This window comes from Hyla sarda, chromosome 1, assembly GCF_029499605.1.
Source record: "Hyla sarda isolate aHylSar1 chromosome 1, aHylSar1.hap1, whole genome shotgun sequence".
NCBI lineage: Eukaryota > Metazoa > Chordata > Amphibia > Anura > Hylidae > Hyla > Hyla sarda.
In genome coordinates, this window is record NC_079189.1 from 450,308,563 (window position 1) to 450,327,537 (window position 18,975).

At 41.7% G+C, this 18,975-nt stretch overlaps 1 protein-coding gene across 22 annotated transcripts in view; it reads left to right on the forward strand.

Annotated features, from left to right (window-relative positions):
* RIMBP2 (RIMS binding protein 2) overlaps positions 1–18,975 on the forward strand; it is a 970,948-nt gene that overhangs the window by 368,709 nt on the left and 583,264 nt on the right. For 19 of the 22 annotated variants that reach the window (XM_056533333.1, XM_056533398.1, XM_056533323.1 and 16 more), the window contains one exon: positions 9,348–9,491. In XM_056533333.1, coding sequence (XP_056389308.1) covers positions 9,348–9,491 — 144 coding nt within the window. The remainder of the gene's footprint in view (positions 1–9,347; positions 9,492–18,975) is intronic. The other 3 variants (XM_056533442.1, XM_056533316.1, XM_056533360.1) reach the window with 1 other exon arrangement.

Sequence of the window (18,975 nt, forward strand, 5' to 3'; positions counted from 1 at the left end):
ATGATTTTTTTTTTCACTAAAATGCTAGTTTATCCCCAAATTTTACATTTTACAAGGGGTGATAGGAGAAAATGCCCCCCAAAATTTGTAACCCCATCTCTTCTGAGTATGGAAATACCCCATGTGTGGATGTAAAGTGCTTTGCTGGCGCACTACAATGTTCAGAAGAGAAGGAATCGCGTTTGGCTTTTGGAAAGCAAATTTTGCTGAAATGGTTTTTGGGGGGCATGTCGCATTTAGGAAACCCTATGGTGCTAGAACAGCAAAAAAAAAAAACATGGCATACTATTTTGGAAACTACACCCCTCAAGGAACGTAAAAAGAGGTACAGTGAGCCTTAACATCTCACAGGTGTTTGACGAATTTTTGTTAAAGTTGGATGTGTAAATGAAACAAAAAAAATTTTCACTGAAATGCTGGTCTTTCCCCAAATTTTACATTTTTAAAAGGGGTAATAGGATAAAATGACCCCCAAAATGTGTAACCCCATTTCTTCTGAGTATGGAAATACCCCATGTGTGGATTTCAAGTGCTCTGCTGACTCACTACAATGCTCAGAAGAGGAGGCGCTCCATTGAGCTTTTGGAAAGAAAATTTGATTGGAATGGAAGTCAGGGGCCATGTGCCTTTTCAAAGCCCCCCGTGGTGCAAGAACAATGGAACCCCCCCCCCCCCCCCCTACACACACACACACATGTGACCCCATTTTGGAAACTACACCCCTTACAGAATTTAATAAGGGGGGAAGTATGTATTTACACCCCACTGGCGTTTGACAGATCTTTGGAACAGTGGGCTGTGCAAATAAAAAATGTAATTTTTCATTTTCACGGACCACTGTTCAAAAAATCTGTCAGACACCTGTGGGGTGTAAATGCTCACTGTACCCCTTAATACATTACTTGAGGGGTGTCGTTTCCAAAATGGGGTCACATATGGGGGGGGGTCCATTGTTCTGGCACTATGGGGGCTTTGTAAACACATGTGGCCTTCAATTCCGGACAAATTTTCTCTTCAAAAGCCCAATGGCGCTCCTTCTCCCTTGTGAAAATGAAAAATGTTGTGTAAAACCAGCATTTTAGTGAGGATTTTTTTTTTCATTTTTCCATCCAACTTTGAAGAATTTTCATTAAACACCTGTGGGGTGTTAAGGCTCACTATACCCCTTGTTACGTTCCGTGAGGGGTGTAGTTTCCAAAATGCGGTCACATGTGGGTATTTATTTTTTTGCATTTGTCAGAACTGCTGTAAAATCAGCCACCCCTGTGCAAATCACCAATTTTGGCCTCAAATGTACATAGTGCACTCCTGAGTCTTGTTGTGCGCCCGTAGAGCATTTTAGGCCCACATATGGGGTATTTCCGTACTGAGGAGAAATTGCGTTACAAATTTTGGGGGTCTTTTTTTCCTTTTACTGCTTGTGAAAATTAAAATTAAGGGGCAACACCAGCATGTTAGTGTAACATTTTTATTTTTTTTTTTACACTAACAGGCTGGTGTAGCCCCCAACTTTTCCTTTTAATAAGGGGTAAAAGGAGAAAAAGACCCCCAAAATTTGTAGTGCAATTTCTCCCGAGTACGGAAATACCCCATATTTGGCCCTAAACTGTTTCATTGAAATACAACAGGGCTCTGAAGTGAGTGAGTTCCAATCGCATTTGAGGACTAAATTAGGGATTGCATAGGGGAGGACATAGGGGTATTCTACGCCTGTGACTCCCAAACAGGGTGCCTCCAGCTGTTGCTAAACTCCCAGCATGCCTGGACAGTCAGTGGCTGTCCGGAAATGCTGGGAGTTGTTGATTTGCAACAGCTGGAGTCTCCGTTTTGGAAACACTGCCATACAATACGTGTAAGGGGGTGTATATGTAGTGTTTTGCCCTTTTATTATGTGTTAGTGTAGTGTAGTGTTTTTAGGGTACATTCGCACTGGCAGATGGTTACAGTGAGTTTCCCGCTAGGAGTTTGCGCTGCGGTTAAAATATTTCCCGCAGCTCAAACTTCAAGCAGGAGACTTACTGTAAACTCGCCTGTGTGAATATACCCTGTACATTCATATGGGGGGGGGGGGGGGGCAAACTTCCAGCTGTTTCAAAACTACAACTCCCAGCATGCACTGACAGACTTTTACTTTTGCAACTCAGTATTTTCCGACCAGTGTGCCTCCAGCTGTTGCAAAACTACAACTCCCAGCATGTACTGATCGCTTGAGGTACGCAACTACAACTCCCAGCATGCCGAGACAGCTATTTGTTTGGGCATGCTGGGATTTGCAGTTTTGCAACAACTGGAGGGCTACAGTTTGAAGATCACTGCACAGTGATCTCCAAACTGTGTCCCTCCAGATGTTGCAAAACTGCAAATCCCAGCATGCCCAGACAGCAAACTGCTGTGTGGGCATGTTTGGAGTTGTTGTTTTGCAAGATCTAGAGGGCCAAAGTTAAGAGATCACTGCACAGTGATCTTCAAACTGTAGCCCTCCATCTGTTACAAAACTGCAAATCCCAGCATGCCCAAACAGCACAGCTGTCTAGGCATGCTGGGAGTTGTAGTTTTGCAACATCTGGAGGGCTACAGTTTAGAGACCACTGTATAGTGTTCTCAAACTGTAGCCCTCCAGATGTTGCTAGGCAACTCACTGGCTTCCGTAGGATCTGGGGAGCCGCGTTGCCATCCTATGCTGCCGCTGATCGCCGCCCGCTGCCGCCACGATGGGTAAGTGGACCTCCGGCGCCGGTCCCTCTCGGTTTCCCCGTTCTGCCCCGCCTATTGTGGGGGGGCAGAACGGGGAAAGCGAAAGTTAACCCCCCCCGCCCCCGATCTGCTATTGGTCGTCGCTTCTAGATGACCAATAGCAGGGATAGGAGGGATGGTCCTCCTGGGAATTTGCATGGGGTGCCTGCTGATCGATATCAGCAGCCACCCCGGTCAGGTCCCCGCGCGTTGGGGACCGGAATTCCCATGAACGTACCGGTACGTTATGGGTCCTTAAAGGAGTTATCCACCATAAGGTGATTTTAGTACGTACCTGGCAGACAGTTATGGACATGCTTAGGAAGGATCTCTACTTGTCTTGGAGCTAAATGGCTATGTTGTCGGATTACTGTGGCTTTTTGTGAACTGCTATTTCCTGTTTGACTTTTCTTCTTTTGACTACAAATCCCACAATTCCATCTTCCTCCCTCCCACACATCAGCCACCCCACCCATTGAAACATAAGTGAGCTGCATCCATTCAAAAGACCTGTGGTTTTCAATCAGGGTGCCTAGAGCTGTTGCATTAGTTGCAGATTGATCTCTCTCCCACCAAGCGATCCCTCCACCCATTGAAGCAGACAGGCTCCCTGTCATCAGCTGATTAGTGAGTCAGGTCTCGCCGCATTGCAAGCTGGGAAAAATCTGAGACAAGTCATTTTGTATGCTGGTAAAAATAAATATTAGAGTGAAAATCACCTTTGAATTGTGAGAAAACCGTCACACACAGGTACAGACACTATGGGGGAGATTTATCAAAACCTGTGCAGATGAAATGTTGACCAGTTGCCCATAGCAACCAATCAGATCGCTTCTTTCATTTCCCATAGGCCTTCTAAAAAATGAAAGAAGCGATCTGATTGGTTGCTATGGGCAACTGGTTACCTTTCCCTCTACACAGATTTTGATAAATCTCCCCCTATATTATGAACTACACTAACTTTACAGCCCTGTAGCATAGTCAAATAAAAAAAAGTCCTGTAATACCCCTTTTAAGACCCAGGGTCTCATGACATAGTACCACTTTAACCCTTTCAGGACCCATGACGTACCCCTATGGTGGAAAAAAAAAAATTTCAACTCAACTAGTGCCAGAAAGTTAAACAAATTTGTAAATTACTTCTATTAAAAAAATTAACCCTTCCAGTACTGAAGGGTTGAGGGTTGAATATGCTGTATACTACAGAGGAAGTTAAGTTGTTTTTTTTCTGTCTGCCCACAGTGCTCTCTGCTGACACCTCTGTCTGTGTCAGGAAATGTCCAGAGCAGGAGAGGTTTGCTATGGGGATTTGCTCCTACTGTGGACAGTTCCTGACACAGACAGATGTGGCAGCAGAGAGCACTGTGGTTAGGCAGAAATGAACAACTCAACTTCCTCTGTAAAATACAGCAGCTGATAAGTTCTGGAAGGATTAAGATTTTTTATTGGAAGTCATTTACAAATCTGTTTAACTTTCTGGAGCCAGTTAATATGAAACAAATTGTTTTCCACCAGAGTTACCCTTTAATGGCTTTTTATTGTAACGGAAGCAAGAAGGAGGTGTGAACTGCCCCTATGAATAATATAAGCCTGATACAGGTTTTCATTCTTTAATGGCTGTCACTTCATTGTCTAAGACCTGCTCTGAAGAACAGTAATGAAGACCTCTGCTATATGATGGAATGGTAAGCACAATAGTGAGACGCTGCTGTATTCCGGATGCCTGAGCTTTGAGTCTGAGCCCAGCCCTTCTCCCTGCACATTGCCAAGGATTTAGTTACATGTTGAGATAAAATTAAACAGCCAACCTGCCGTACACAGGGTTATGAATAAATAAAAGACACCATCACAGGGCTTAGTGAAGGTAACAGGCCTCTTGCCTGAGCAAAACTGCAGTAAACACTAGACACAAGGTGCATAAAATAAGAGGATCAATAATAAAACGGCAGTAAATATGTGTATGTCAAAATATTTTATAGGCTGTTAGAGAATAACATACAAGATTTATAGGCCCTATTTTCAGACAACAGCTTGGTATTGTTTAGAGTAGCATACAATATTTTATAGAGTTTAATGTAATGCTTGGAATTGGAAAGGAAAACTGCCATCATAACATGATTATACATTTGATAAGATACTGGCTTTAAGAATAGAAATCTATTTACCGTACCCCTTAGTTAGTATTTTAACTTGGTCTCAGACATCTCAGCTCATTTTCAATGAAATCATTTTGTTTTACACTGCCAAAGTTAGTTATCACATGACTGTGAGTATGACAGCTGTATAGGAGGCAATTAGGCAAAGTGATTTTGAGTAAAAAATGGGACAGTTGTATTTAAGTCCACAGTGTAAGTTTTATGCAGTATCTTGGCATTGAAAAGCATAGTTCCTATAATTGCTAAACATTTTGCAAGTAAAGCATTTGGAAGTTCTACACCGAAAATGGACTGTGTTCATGTGTTTCTAGGTAATCATCAGGAAGGCCCTTGCTTTACTATCATAAGCTCATAAGAGTTAACATCACTACACTCAATTTGCACCTATATTTTATACCTTCAACAGAAGGCTGCTATGTATGCCACTGTATTGAGGAGCTTGTAATGCCAATTGACTCCCATTGTAAGATAAATGCTACATGGTAAATGTTTTTAACTGTATGTGTTTTGTATAGGAAATATAGGTTTAGGTTTCCTGTACAGAAAAAAAAAAAAAAGTTCATGCATACTTGCCCGATGCCAATAGGACACTGCTTAGGCATATTCTGAGTACATTTGTCCAACGTATGCACCAGGTTCTTTCCTGGCACACACACTGAAAGTAATAAAAAAAATGAGAGAGAAAAATTGCTGGCAGGATATGTTTGCATTTATCCAATATGTATTAGCAACTTTAGTACTTATTTAAATACTTGTAGAATAGTTCTGACTGATGATTTCACCTTGAAGTATCATTATCCAGTTTTACAGGGGGGGGGGGTGGGAAGTTAAGTGTAACCCCTATGGGCTTGTGAAAACAAGTGACCTCTTCACCACTTTACTGGAGGAGATGGCATAGCAATGATTGCACTGACACAGTCCTTATACATGACTCACATTCGGCTCACAAATAGCAATTATCCTGTTCGTGATGGCCAAAAAGAGTTGTGGTTACACAGGGTGGTGTTAGTGGAAATACCTGTTCACTTCGTGATGCCAGGGCACCGTTATCCTATACACGGTCTGAGGTTGGAGACTGCTTCGACTGGGCCAGACACGGGAAGTAAATGAACACACCGACGTCAGGTTACGGATTACTATCTCTACTGAGCTGGGTTCAGATGGTAATACACATACAGCTGGCTTTAGGTGAGAGAGTGCAGCGTAACCCCTATGGCTTTGCTGGGGCTTGTGGTGGTTTCACCAAACAGGTTATTACTGACTTGTGAGATGGAATATTGAATCCTGGTAGCTAGGGTCCTGTCAAGGTACTGAAGACTTTTCCGCAGGGGCATGAACTTCCTCCTTGCGAGTAATCCTTGCAGGATGACCAGTTGAGAGACTAGATTTGAGCTAGGCTTCTCCTCAGAGCACACAACACACAGCACACCTGAGCTAAGCTGTTGCTCAGGAGCCACAGTAGGTTGAACTGAAAAACTCCTCTTCCCACTACACTATACAGGGGAGACTTTAGGGGTTTCCATTGGCAGTCAGGGTCACATGGGGTTCACTGCTCTCAATTAAAGGTACGGTCACGTGGAAAATATATATACATATAACAGTAGTAGAATAATTTAGGAAAATATATTATCTGACATTATAATGTGAACATAATTGATTTAACTGTTCGGTGGTACCAAGCTGCCCGAGACAGTCCAAAGCCAACAGCCACTGGTGCTGGGACACTTTGTTCGGTAGCTACAGGAATATATATATATATATATATATATATATATATATATATATATATATATATATATATACAAAGCAAAGAAAGTTAGTCAGTTCTCACTAAGCAGTACAAACTTAGTTTCACAGTAAGCAGGTGATTCCTATGTGACTTGAACTAGATTCAGAATCAATCACTGATTATGGCTCTCTGCTTTAGTGGCTGACAATACAAGCACAATGTATTAACCCTTGTAACCATGGCTCTCTATACATTGTCTCAGGGACCTTGTGATCAGGGTTCCTACTTCTACTACACAAACACTTGCTGTCCTTCAGAGCTACTCACATTTCAAAGACTCAGGCAGCATGAGCTCTTTACTCTCATGGCCACTTAGCTGTTCCTCACAGGCTGCTCGCTCCCTCTTTCCTCACCAGAATAGGCACACTTCTTTACCTGTGGTATACAAAGCCATCCTACCAGGTACACCAGAAGACGTCTCGAGCACCAGCATACAGCTTCGTACATGCATCTTTCACACTACAATATCACTCTCCACTCGCCATTGATTCTCCCACTCTTGCATCTTAACTAAGCTCAGCACTTCTTTCTTCATGCAGCAGCATTACACATACAGAGTTACACGTTCAGACACCAACCCTCTCCTTTAATGGTGAGCATTTGAATTAATATACAACAGTTACTCAACTACCAAACAACTCCTACCTAACAGGCTTACATGCTTGCCCCTACTACACCCTAACAGCACTATGGTGTATGAGAGTGGAATTCCCCAGCACCATGTTGCTCAGATGCCTGGAAACTGTTGCAATATACCGTACACACAATGTAAATGCAAGCACAGCTGTGGTGGTGTAAGGAATTCCTGATCACATTGTGATGCCAGGGCACCGTTAGCAGTTGCTTTGACCCAATTGATTAATACTGACTTGATATGAGTCTCCACCAAGGCTTGCATTTCTTCTGTGTGGAGGATTTCTTGCAGAATGACTAGATAAGATTTGAAATAAGATTTGTTCTGGGCTTCCCTCAGAGCTTCTCCACTCACAGCATACACCTTTACCACACTTGTGTTCAGCGTACTAAGAACTGGGGCAACTCCTCCCCCCACTACTCTATATACTAAGGAATTTAGGGGTACCCATTGGGCATACAGGGTCATATGGGTTTGCACTGCTCCACTCTTAAAGGTACAACACATCTATAAATAACGCATAACATAATACTTAGAAAAATATATTAAACATCTGATAAAGTGCTTGGACATAATAACAATAAGAACCCGTCTTTTAGGGGGGACTAAACACCTGTGCCGCAGGTCTGCCCAAGGAAGTCCAAAGCCTACAGGACAGCCTTTTGGTGCTGGGACACCACACAACAACATATTATACAGTGTAAACATAGTAGAGTGACAGCCGGGGAGAAAGCATCGGCTATTTATCCCCCCGCGACACCGCTGCAGATCATTGATTTAAAGCTGGCGCTTTAAATCAATGAACTGCAGCGGCTTTTGCAGTACCATAGGCCGCTGTTGCCACCCGCTTCTCTCCCCCTGCCTGTCCATGGGTCCCACCGCCACCCGCACCCCCCACCGCACCGCCCCGGCCCCATTGCCTCCCCCATCCCCGGTTTTATAATTACCCAGGGTCCACGCTACATCTGGCTCCGGTGGCATCCTCCTGAGCTGTCACTGTGCGCACTGATGGTGACGTCGCGTTGAGGACGTCACTCATCATTGCGCAGCGCACAGCGTAACACAGGACGCAGCAGGAGCCAAAAGTAGCGTGGACCCTGGGAACAGTTAATTATAAAACCTGGGATGGGGGAGGCAATGGGGCCGTCGCGGTGTGGGGGCCGTCGCGGTGTGGGGGGTCGTCGGGGGGGGGGGGGGGCGTCGCGGTGCGGTGGGTTGTGTGGCGGGGGCCAGGGCATTATCGGATTATCGAAAAGATAATTGCCGATACCAATAACGGCCAAAATTGTGAATATCGGCGGGTAATATCGGCAAAACCGATAATCGGTCGATCCCTACTCTAAAGTTGGGTCTACCACTTATATACATATGGCATATCCACAGGTTATGCTAAAAATGTGTAATAAGATATTAGATTGGAAAATCTGTTTAAATCAGTACCAGAATATTGGAAGCATTATTATCCAGATCTGCCTTTCAGGCCATATTGTTTATTTATTTATTTATTTTTTACACAGCTTAAGAAAAGCTCCAAAAAAAGCAGTCACTCTCTTCATTTATATTTGAGCCATTTCAGTTATACTAGACCATTGAAAGTGAGGGTCTTACAAAGGGCCCTGGGTGCTGCAAAAACAAAATATAAAGCACACTGATCTTCCCTGATCCCCCAATGCTGTTGTTCTGGGACTTCTGGTCCTAGGTACTTAATTTCTTCTGATGATGTGCTGAGACTGCAGGAGCTGCCTGCTCAACCAATCAATGGTCACAGCAGTGACCCACCTTAGCCAGTGATTTGCTGAGCTGGCAGTTCTTGAAGGGTTGACATGTCATCAGAAGCAGGAAGTGGGAGAGAGCACCAGAAGCCAACAGGAACAACAGTGGATGGAATCAAAGCAGGAGATTTTGCTTTATTTTTGCAGCATCCTAGATACTTTGAAAAAACATGTGTCCCTGGGCAACTCATTTAAAGCCTGAATGCCTTCATTTGCAAAAAAAAAATTTTTTACCTAATGTATATATTTCTTCCTTTTGCCAGCAGTTGAGAAATGATCTCCAGTGCCTACCACCATCAGTGCAACACAGAACATACAACGAGATCCGTCTCCTAGAGGAGAAAACCCGCTCATTTAAATCTGATGTCACTTCAGTATATCCAGAAAAGGTGCAGTGGGGCTTTCTAGTAAGTTTCTGATTAACTGGTTTATCTGGCTGGTTCATTCTTATTCTTGGTTCTGGGCTGTTTATCTAGACAAATATGCATCTGCTTAATTATGTTTTAATCCTAAACTTGTAAGATTTTTTTTAAAGATCCTTTTTAATATGACAATAACTATACAGTTAGTGAGAACAGAACAAGTGTATAGTCCCCAAGCCATGTCAGAACAACTATAACTTTAACACTATCTTATGCTTGCAGAATGCAACCCTTGAACCTTTACTTGACACACAGAAGGAGAAATAACTCTCTAACCTGTTTACATAGACATGACTTTCCCTTTAGCTAAACGTGGTATATCACTTTTCAACAGAGCTCCATCAGTCCACTCATTCTGGGATAAGTAGGCCCCTCTTGGGCCTCGGGGCAACCAGACTTTTACTGTGCACTAGGCACTTATACTCTAAGCTGGAATGCTCCTAGTCCATGCCCATCCAGAGAGGACTTTTACAGTCTCTCAGCCTCTTCATCAGCTCACCTTGATAGCAGCTATCTTCCTCAAACTAAATGGAGAGATAAGAAATTATCTCTTGGTAGAAAAAAAGATTGGATGTGTTGGAAACATAAATGCCTGCTTGTCAATTCTTCTGACATATTGGCAGGTCCATACTGGGACCAAAAAATAGTCCCGGGCATTTTAGAAGAAGCAGCCTATTTTTTTTGTGGGGGCCCAACTGTTGGGACCCCAACCAATTGCCTCAATTTAAGTGGCTCTCCAGCTGTTGTAAAGCTACAACTTCCATCATGTAGCATACATTTCAAACACATTCAGGGTTGTATATAGAGAGAATGTATATTCTTCAATTTAAATATAAAGGATGATGATCCTAAAATTGTATATACCATTATACAAAAAATTCAACCCAAGTAAATAAATGCTGATATGACCTCCCAACTATTACTCAGAAACAACATGAAAATTGGAATCATTTGTTTAAAATTTTATGGAAGTACTTTATTAATACACAATATTTAATAAAAACACAAGAATGGGGATTCCACAAAAATGGGGGAAGGGAAAACAAACAGGTGTCACATGGTACCCTGGCTACATGCCACACAGACCGAGTAGAAGATGCAGTATGCTATACAATATAAACTACAAGCTATTAGAAAAGGTGCACACAGTAGGCATGCTACATGCAATTATCACCAACCACAAATGTTACAATGAACTAGATACATACACAATAAAGCTTGGAGAATTAAAACCTGTAGGAGCTAGGGACCAACGTGACACCACCCCAACGCGGCGTTTCAGTATTAACCTTTATCCAGGGGTAATATCCACCAGTTCAGGCAAGGTATTTATACACAGCTCCACCAATAAATACACAGGAAAACATAATTACCTCCTAACACCCACAGCTGTACACGTCCAGCCTCTATCGGCGCATGTGAAAGCGAGTCCTTTCGGGCCCCGCTCACTTCCGGGATCGCGTCACAGGGAGCTCTTCAGCTGACCGGGCCAGCATCAGCTGACCCCGGGCAGCCGACACGCCCCCCTAGAGTGACGCGCACAGCAAGGAGCAAGGGCCCGGCCGCTCACATGCGCACTGGACAAAAACAAAAACAGTACATTGCACTGTTCAAAGTGCTTCATGCATATATTGCATTCACCCAGGGCCGGCCCTTTTAGATGGAACCTTAATAAAACACATAACTCGTAATATGGAGTTAATAACGTTATGATAAATATAATAAGCATGGTAGAAATATAATAGTCCATAAAAATAGTGAGTGAATGATGAATAATAGTAAATATGGTAAACGTTAAAAAATATATATATAAAAAATATAAAGTGAAAAATAGAAGTGATGGATAAAAATTCATATATGATAAATAGGAAAATGTGAAAAATTAAAATATTAAACATTTAAAAATATATAATACTGAAAGTGATGAATGAGCCAATGTGAATAGATCAATGCTAGAACTAACAGAAGTCACAACCACAAAGTGCAAAAAAGTGATATTATATGTAAACTTTATTAATAATGTGATCAAGTGCATTTAATAAATGCCATCAATAGTGCTTAATTAAAGTGAATATAATTTAAAGTTTAATGGAACACCCATATAAAGTGCATATATGGCCAAAACATATTATAATAAACTAAAGAAAAGGTGAGTAAATGAATAGAAAAGGGAAAAGAAAAACAGAAGAAAAAAAGCAAAAGCAAAAGAAAACAAGAGAAAAAGAAAAAAAGGAAAGAGAGAAAGAAAAGGAAGAACCAAAAAAAAGAAAAAGAAAAAAGGAGCATAAGAAGAGAGGGGAGGGGGGAAAGGTAGGGTTAGGGAGGGGAGGGGGGGGAAGGGAGGGAGGGGGGAAGAGAAGGAAGGGAAAAGGCGGAAAAAGGGGAGGAGGAGTGGGGGGTGTGTCATGGGGGGGGGGGGAGGGATCGCTGCCGGTTAGTTCAGGGAGCTGTTCGGGATGTCTGCGGCGAAATTGCGGCATCCCGAACAGCTCTGGAGCACAAGGAGGGTCTCCTACCTTGCCTCCTGGTGTCCGATCGTCGAATGACTGCTCAGTGCCTGAGATCCAGGCATGAGCAGTCAAGCGGCAGAATCATCGATCAATGGTTTCCTATGAGAAACCATTCATCGATGTAAAAGATCAGTGTGTGCAGTGTTATAGCCTCCTATGGGAGCTATAACACTGCAAAAAAAAAGTGAATAAAGATCGTTTAACCCTTTCCCTAAGGCTGTCTCCACTTGGTTTTTTGCACTGCGTTTTTAGGGATAAAAAAAACACCAGAAAAATCGCCAGTGCAAGGGATGTCATCATGCGTTTTTTTTCTTGCGTTTTTTCTTGCGTTTTTTTCATTTGTGTGGAAATTGCACCTTGGCGGTTTTTTTTGGTACCCAAAATTTCTTGGGTACCAAAAAAATAAATAAAAAGGATGCAGCAGTGCTGGAAATTTTTTTTATTAAACGCAATGTATATATTTTATAACCCGATTTTTATTATTTTTTTAATAGTGTGTTTTTCACTTTTTTTTTTTATAAATTTCAAAAAAATTTATGTAGTAGTACTACTACTCCCAGCATGGAACAGACTGTTCCATGCTGGGAGTGATAGTACCTGTACTATAGACATATCGCACCCGGGTGTCAGTCCTGACACCCGATGCGATCGTCCATAATATAGCAGAGATGCGAGCGGGTCTATACATCGCTTGCCTCTCTGCACTATACTCCGGCCACTGATCTCCACAGAAATTCATATTTCCCACCCAGAGCTGTCATTGGCCGGAAAAGATGAATGAATGAGTGGCCGGCCCGGAGTATAGTGCAGAGCAGGGATGTGAGCGATGTATACAGTCACTCCATCTCTGCTATAGACAGGACGATCACAGAGGGTGTCAGTAGTGACATCCACTGTGATGTGTCCTTAAGCAGGCACTACTACGCCCAACATGGAGCACACTCTGCTCCATGCTGGGAGCTGTAGTACCTGTATTAATATACAGATCGCAGCAAGTGTAACTTCTGACACCCGCTGCGATCTGTCTATTAATGCAGGTACTACAGCTCCCAGCATGAGGCAGAGTGTGCTCCATGTTGGGAGTAGTAGTAGCTGCAGTTATGGAAAGATCACAGCGGGTATCAATTCTAATAGCCGCTGTAATCCTCCTGTATAATGTATAGGTGCAGTGGCCGCTCTCCTATGGTCCCCTGCACGGCCGTATATATATACACATGTTCCTATTTCTCACAGAGAGCTGTGATTGGCTAGAGCCAATCACAGCTCTGTGGGAAATATGAATAAGTGAAAATATACGTCAGGGCAGGGGACCATAGAAGAGCGGCCGCTGTATCTATATATTATACAGAAAGATCGCAGCGGGCGATCTGTCTATTAGTACAGGTAGTACTACTCCCATCATGGAACAGTGTGTTCCATGCTGGGAGTAGTAGTACTAACTAAAAAAAATTTAAAAAATAAAGCAAAAAAGGGAAAAACACACAAATACATTAAAAAAAAAATGCCAAAGTGAAAAAACGGCAAGTGCAATTCGAAATTAGCGATTTCTCATTGATTTATAGCTAACATCTGGCCGCAGCGTTTTGCAAAAAAAAAACAAGTGGAGGCTTAGCCTAATAAAAGTTTGAATCACCCCCTTTTCCCATAAAAGAAACCCAGTGTAAATAAAAATAAACATATGTGGTATCGCCGCGTGCTGAAATGTCCAAATTATAAAAATATATAATTAATTAAACCGCATGGTCAATGGCGTACGCGCAAAAAAATTCCAAAGTCCAAAATAGTGTAGTTTTGGTCACTTTTTATATAATGAAAAAATGAATAAAAAGTGATCAATAAGTCTGATCAATACAAAAATGGTACAGCTAAAAACTTCAGAACACGGCGCCAAAAATTAGCCCTCAAACCACCTCATATGCAGAAAAATAAAAAAGTTATAGGGGTCAGAAGATGACAATTTTAAACGTATACATTTTCCTGCATGTAGTTATGATTTTTTTCAGAAGTACGACAAAATCAAACCTATAAAAGTTGGGTATCATTTTAATTGTATGGACCTACAGAATAAAGAAAATGTGTCATTTTTACCGATAAATGTACGGCGTAGAAACAGAAGCCCCCAAAATTTACAAAATGCAGTGTTTTTTAAAAATTTTGTCTCGCAATGATTTTTTTTTTTGTTTCGCCCTAGATTTTTGGGTAAAAGGACTGATGTCGTTACAAAGTAGAATTGGTGGCGCAAAAAGTAAGCCATCGTATTGATTTTTAGGTGCAAAATTGAAAGAGTTATGATTTTTTAAAGGTAAGGAGGAAAAAATGAAAGTGAAAAAACTGAAAAACCCCTGGTCCTTAAGGGGATAAACATACACACACTTATCATATGTATACACATCTGTCATTCACACCTCTATCATACATACACACATCTATCATTCATACACACACTTATAGATACACACACCTATCATACATGCACACACCTATGAAACATATACACATCTATCATACACACACACACACACCTATCATATGTATACACATCTATCATACACACACACACCTATCATATGTATACACATCTATCATACACACACACACCTATCATACATATTCACATATATTATGCACACATACACATACCTATCATACACACACCTATCATACGTAAACACATTTTTCATTCACACCTCTATCATACATACACACACCTATCACGCATATACACACATCTGTCATACATACACACATCTATCATACACATCTATCATACATACACACAACTATCATACATGCATATCATATGCACATCTAACGCACACACATCTATCATACAAGCACACACCATTCATACATACATACATCTATCATACATGCATGATACATTCATATATAAACACCTCTATCATACATATGCGCTTCTATCATACATGCATGCCTCTATCATTCATACATGCCTCTATTATACATACATACACACACACACACACACACACACACACACACACACCTGTAATACATACACACACATATCATGCACACATCATTCATACAGTCCCCCTCCCCTATCCTTGGTCTTCTCACCACCCAGTCCACTCACACTACTGATCTGCGGCCGGTGGAAGTCAGCTCTGGGGCCCGGTGCAGGCACTGTAGTGGGGTCAGGGTCATCAGGTGATGGCAGCGCGAACAGCAAAGTGCACGCAAATTCCCATTTATTCTATGCCGGTGATGACAGTTGCAGGCAGGGACACGACAGGGAATGGAAGCAGAAGTGCATGCCTGCGCGGGGCATGTCTGCTTCCAGCAGCCACTGCACCTGCTAGTGTGCCTGCCCACCTGATTGGACTTCCAGCAAAGGATGCAGAGCGGCCAAAGAAGGGACAGAGCAGCCTGAGAAGGGACAGAGTGACCAGAAAGTGGGGCAGAGCCACCAGAGCCGCAAACTTGAAAACACTTTTTTTTTTATAGTTGTGTTGAGGTAGGCTAACGGTCCACTAAACTGCCCTGCCCACCGAGCAAATGCCCAATGGCCAGTCCAGCCCTGCATGTTAGGGACATTTGGGATGTCCATTACTCATTAGATTACCGGCAGGTGACACTGATCATTGATTCATTGATACCAATGAGATTTGCCATAATTGATCTAATGTGTGTGGCCAGTTTAAAAGTCTCATAGAACCAGTTTAAGTAATGGCTTTTGACAATATAGATAACAATATTCATAAATGGTATTGGTAAATTGAGCTACAATGTCTGCAAAGTATTCTACAGCCTCTATATTTTGTACTGTATTATTGTATTTGCAAACCAGAAAGTAATTTATTCTCTGTGTAGTAAATCAAGGGTGTGTTTTTATAATTATTTATGTAAACAACCCTTTGTCTATTCCGTTTATGGATTTTACTTGGTTGCATTATGATTGACTTGAAATATATTTATAACGGTGCATTCACACGCTATTGCCAGCAGCGGGTTTCACGCTGTGGGAAACCTGCTGCGAGTTACACTACCATTGATTTGAATGGATCCACAGACAGTCCGCAATAGTGTCAGATTTGCGTACTGTCCTTGGACCCATTTAAATCAATGGTAGCGTGACTCGCAGCGGGAAACTCGCTGCTAGCTACTAGCGTGTGAATGCACCCTAATAGCAGATAAAGCAGCAAACCTCTTATGTCTAAGTGAAAGTCACAGGCAATTGACAACTTTTCTTGTATCTGTGTATGTACAAAGAAACCAAGCGCTGCATGTGGGTGGGGTAAGCAGGACTCTCAGGCTATGTTCAGACGTCAGAATGTCTGCATAGAAAATATCCTTCAGAAAATTCTGAAGACTGCGTGTGCCAGCATGACATGCTGGCACTAGGACCGCACAGGATGGGCCGTTTCAAAGACTGCAAATGCAGAGTCCACAGAAATAATGGACATGTCCATTCTTCCTGCGGACAATGGAATCAGAATTTCCTCGCCAGAAACATCAGCTGTGTGCACAGTGCAGCAGAATCCCATTTAAATTAATGGGATTCTGCTGATGCAGAAAATCTGACATGTGAACATAGCCTCACTGTCCGTCCTAAGAGTCCTTTCAGGATTTATGCAAATTTAAAGGGGTATTCCGGGAAAATACATTTTATCCCCTATCTAAAGGTTAGACAATAAGATGTCTGATCGCGTGTAAATCTCCCTGCAGCACCCGCATATTATGCTGGAGCCGGGTCTCCAGTTTCGGAAACCTCCGGGACTGGGGACGTGACATCACGCCACGCCCCCTCCATTCATGCCTATAGGAGGGGGCGAGATGGCCATCATGCCTCCTCCCATAGACATGAATGGAGGGGGCGTGGCGTGACGTCACGTCCCCGGTCCCGGAAATCCGGAGGTTTCCGAAACTGGAGAAGCAGCTCCCGCATACAATGCAGGTGCTGCATGGAGATCATGGGGGGTCGAAGTGGCTGGCCCCCCATGATCAGACCTCTCATCCCCTATCCTTTTGGATAGGGGATAAAAAAAATTTGCCCAGAATACCCCTTTAACCCTTTAGAAATTCTGTTCCAAATCATATAAACATATAATACCAAAGAGCTAAGCTGTTTCTCTTTCTATCATATGCTATTCTCAGGATAGCATGAATCACTTGACAGGTTTGCTCTTAAAAACAAGACAAGTTTGTCAATTTCCAGAACAGATGGCATTGCTTTCCACAATTTTGTGTATCATGGACAGTGCAAGGTACTTCCTCTTGGGTGATAGATCTTAGATGCAATGAGGCTATTACAAAATATTTATTGTGCAAAAGTCAACGCATTTCAAATTAAAAAGGAACTCTTTTTCACACCATGTGTAACTGTAGATTACAAAGAGCGAATATATAACAGTAATTCTTTAATTACTACCTGGTCACTGGGTTCACGCTGCAAACATTATATCGTGACAATAGGATGTCAATCAAATCTGTAACAAATCTGTAAGCTCATTAGTGGTAAAAATAAAACAAAGTAGAACAATTATGACCTATTGTTGTTCATAATATATTACAAACAAATACATTGAAAATGTATTTCTAACATAAATAACACCATGAGTAAGTCAAAGACTGATAAGGTAAAAGATAAAATCATCAATATTTAGTATGCACAAACAAAATAAAACTAGCATATAATAAAATTACACATTACATATAAAATACATGCATCACACTGAAAAACGTATCCCCCCTACCAGGGCCCCAGCTCTTCCTGTGAGTGGGGAGTGCCGTTCACGCACAAAGCAGTGGCCGGCACGCCCCTTCTATATATCTCTATGGGAAAGCCGTTCGGCTATCCTTGGCTCTTCCACAGAGTTATATGGAGGGGGCGTTTCAGCCGCCACTGTGTGCGGGAGTCATGACGTTCCACAATCTAAAGAAACAGAAGCATTTCTTAACTAGACACTGCAAAATTCATGGCGGATCGGTAACTTCCCAGTGGTTATAAAAAAAAAAAAAAAAAAAAAAAAAAGGAAATATATTTATAATTAAGCATTGGGTGTGTAACCCATGTTGTAAGGGCATCTCAGTCTTAGCATGAGGTAACTAACAACAGCAGGGAGATGGAACCATTGTACAGGTCTGATACTTAATGGACCCGATGGATGCCATAAGCAATAGTATAGTAGCATAAGATGACATACTATAAGTGAGTACCTGTTTTGAGTTTTGCAAAAACTTAATAGTAACCATATTCAATGTAGATGGGTAAATATAAAATTGTACATATATTTTTATTATTTTTGTAGTTAAATATAAAGTACTCAAATGTTTATACTTTATAAAATAAAAGTTTATAAAACATAAATATTTGGGTCCTTTATATTAAATAATATTAAAAATTAATACACTCGAAATGCTAACGCTCCTTTCATGTGAGCATACTCTGATATATGTACAATTATATATTTACCCGTTTACAGAGGATTTGGTTGCTATTCAGTTTTTGCATAGCTCTAACAGGTACTCACTTATTAGTATGGCATATGTCATACTATTGCGTATGCGATCCATTGGGTCCATTTAGTATGGTACCTGTACAATGGTTCCGTCTCCCTGCTGTTGTAAATTACCTCGCACTGAGATTGAGATGCCCTTACTACATGGGTTACACACCCAATGCATAATTAAAAATATATTTCCTATAACAACCAATCACAGTTCAGTTTTTATTTACCAGATTGTTTTGGAAAAAGGAGAACTAAACTGGTATTGGTTGATATGGAAAAATCAGACAGTTTTTATCGCAGATATATTTTTAAATCTGAGCATAGCTTAAAAGGGTTATCCACCATAAGGTGATTTTAGTACGTACCTGGCAGACTGTAATGGACATGCTTAGGAAGGATCTGCGATTGTCTTGGGGCTAAATAACTATGTTGTGAGATTACCATAACACTGTGGCTAGCTTTTTGTGAACTGCTATTTCCTGTTTG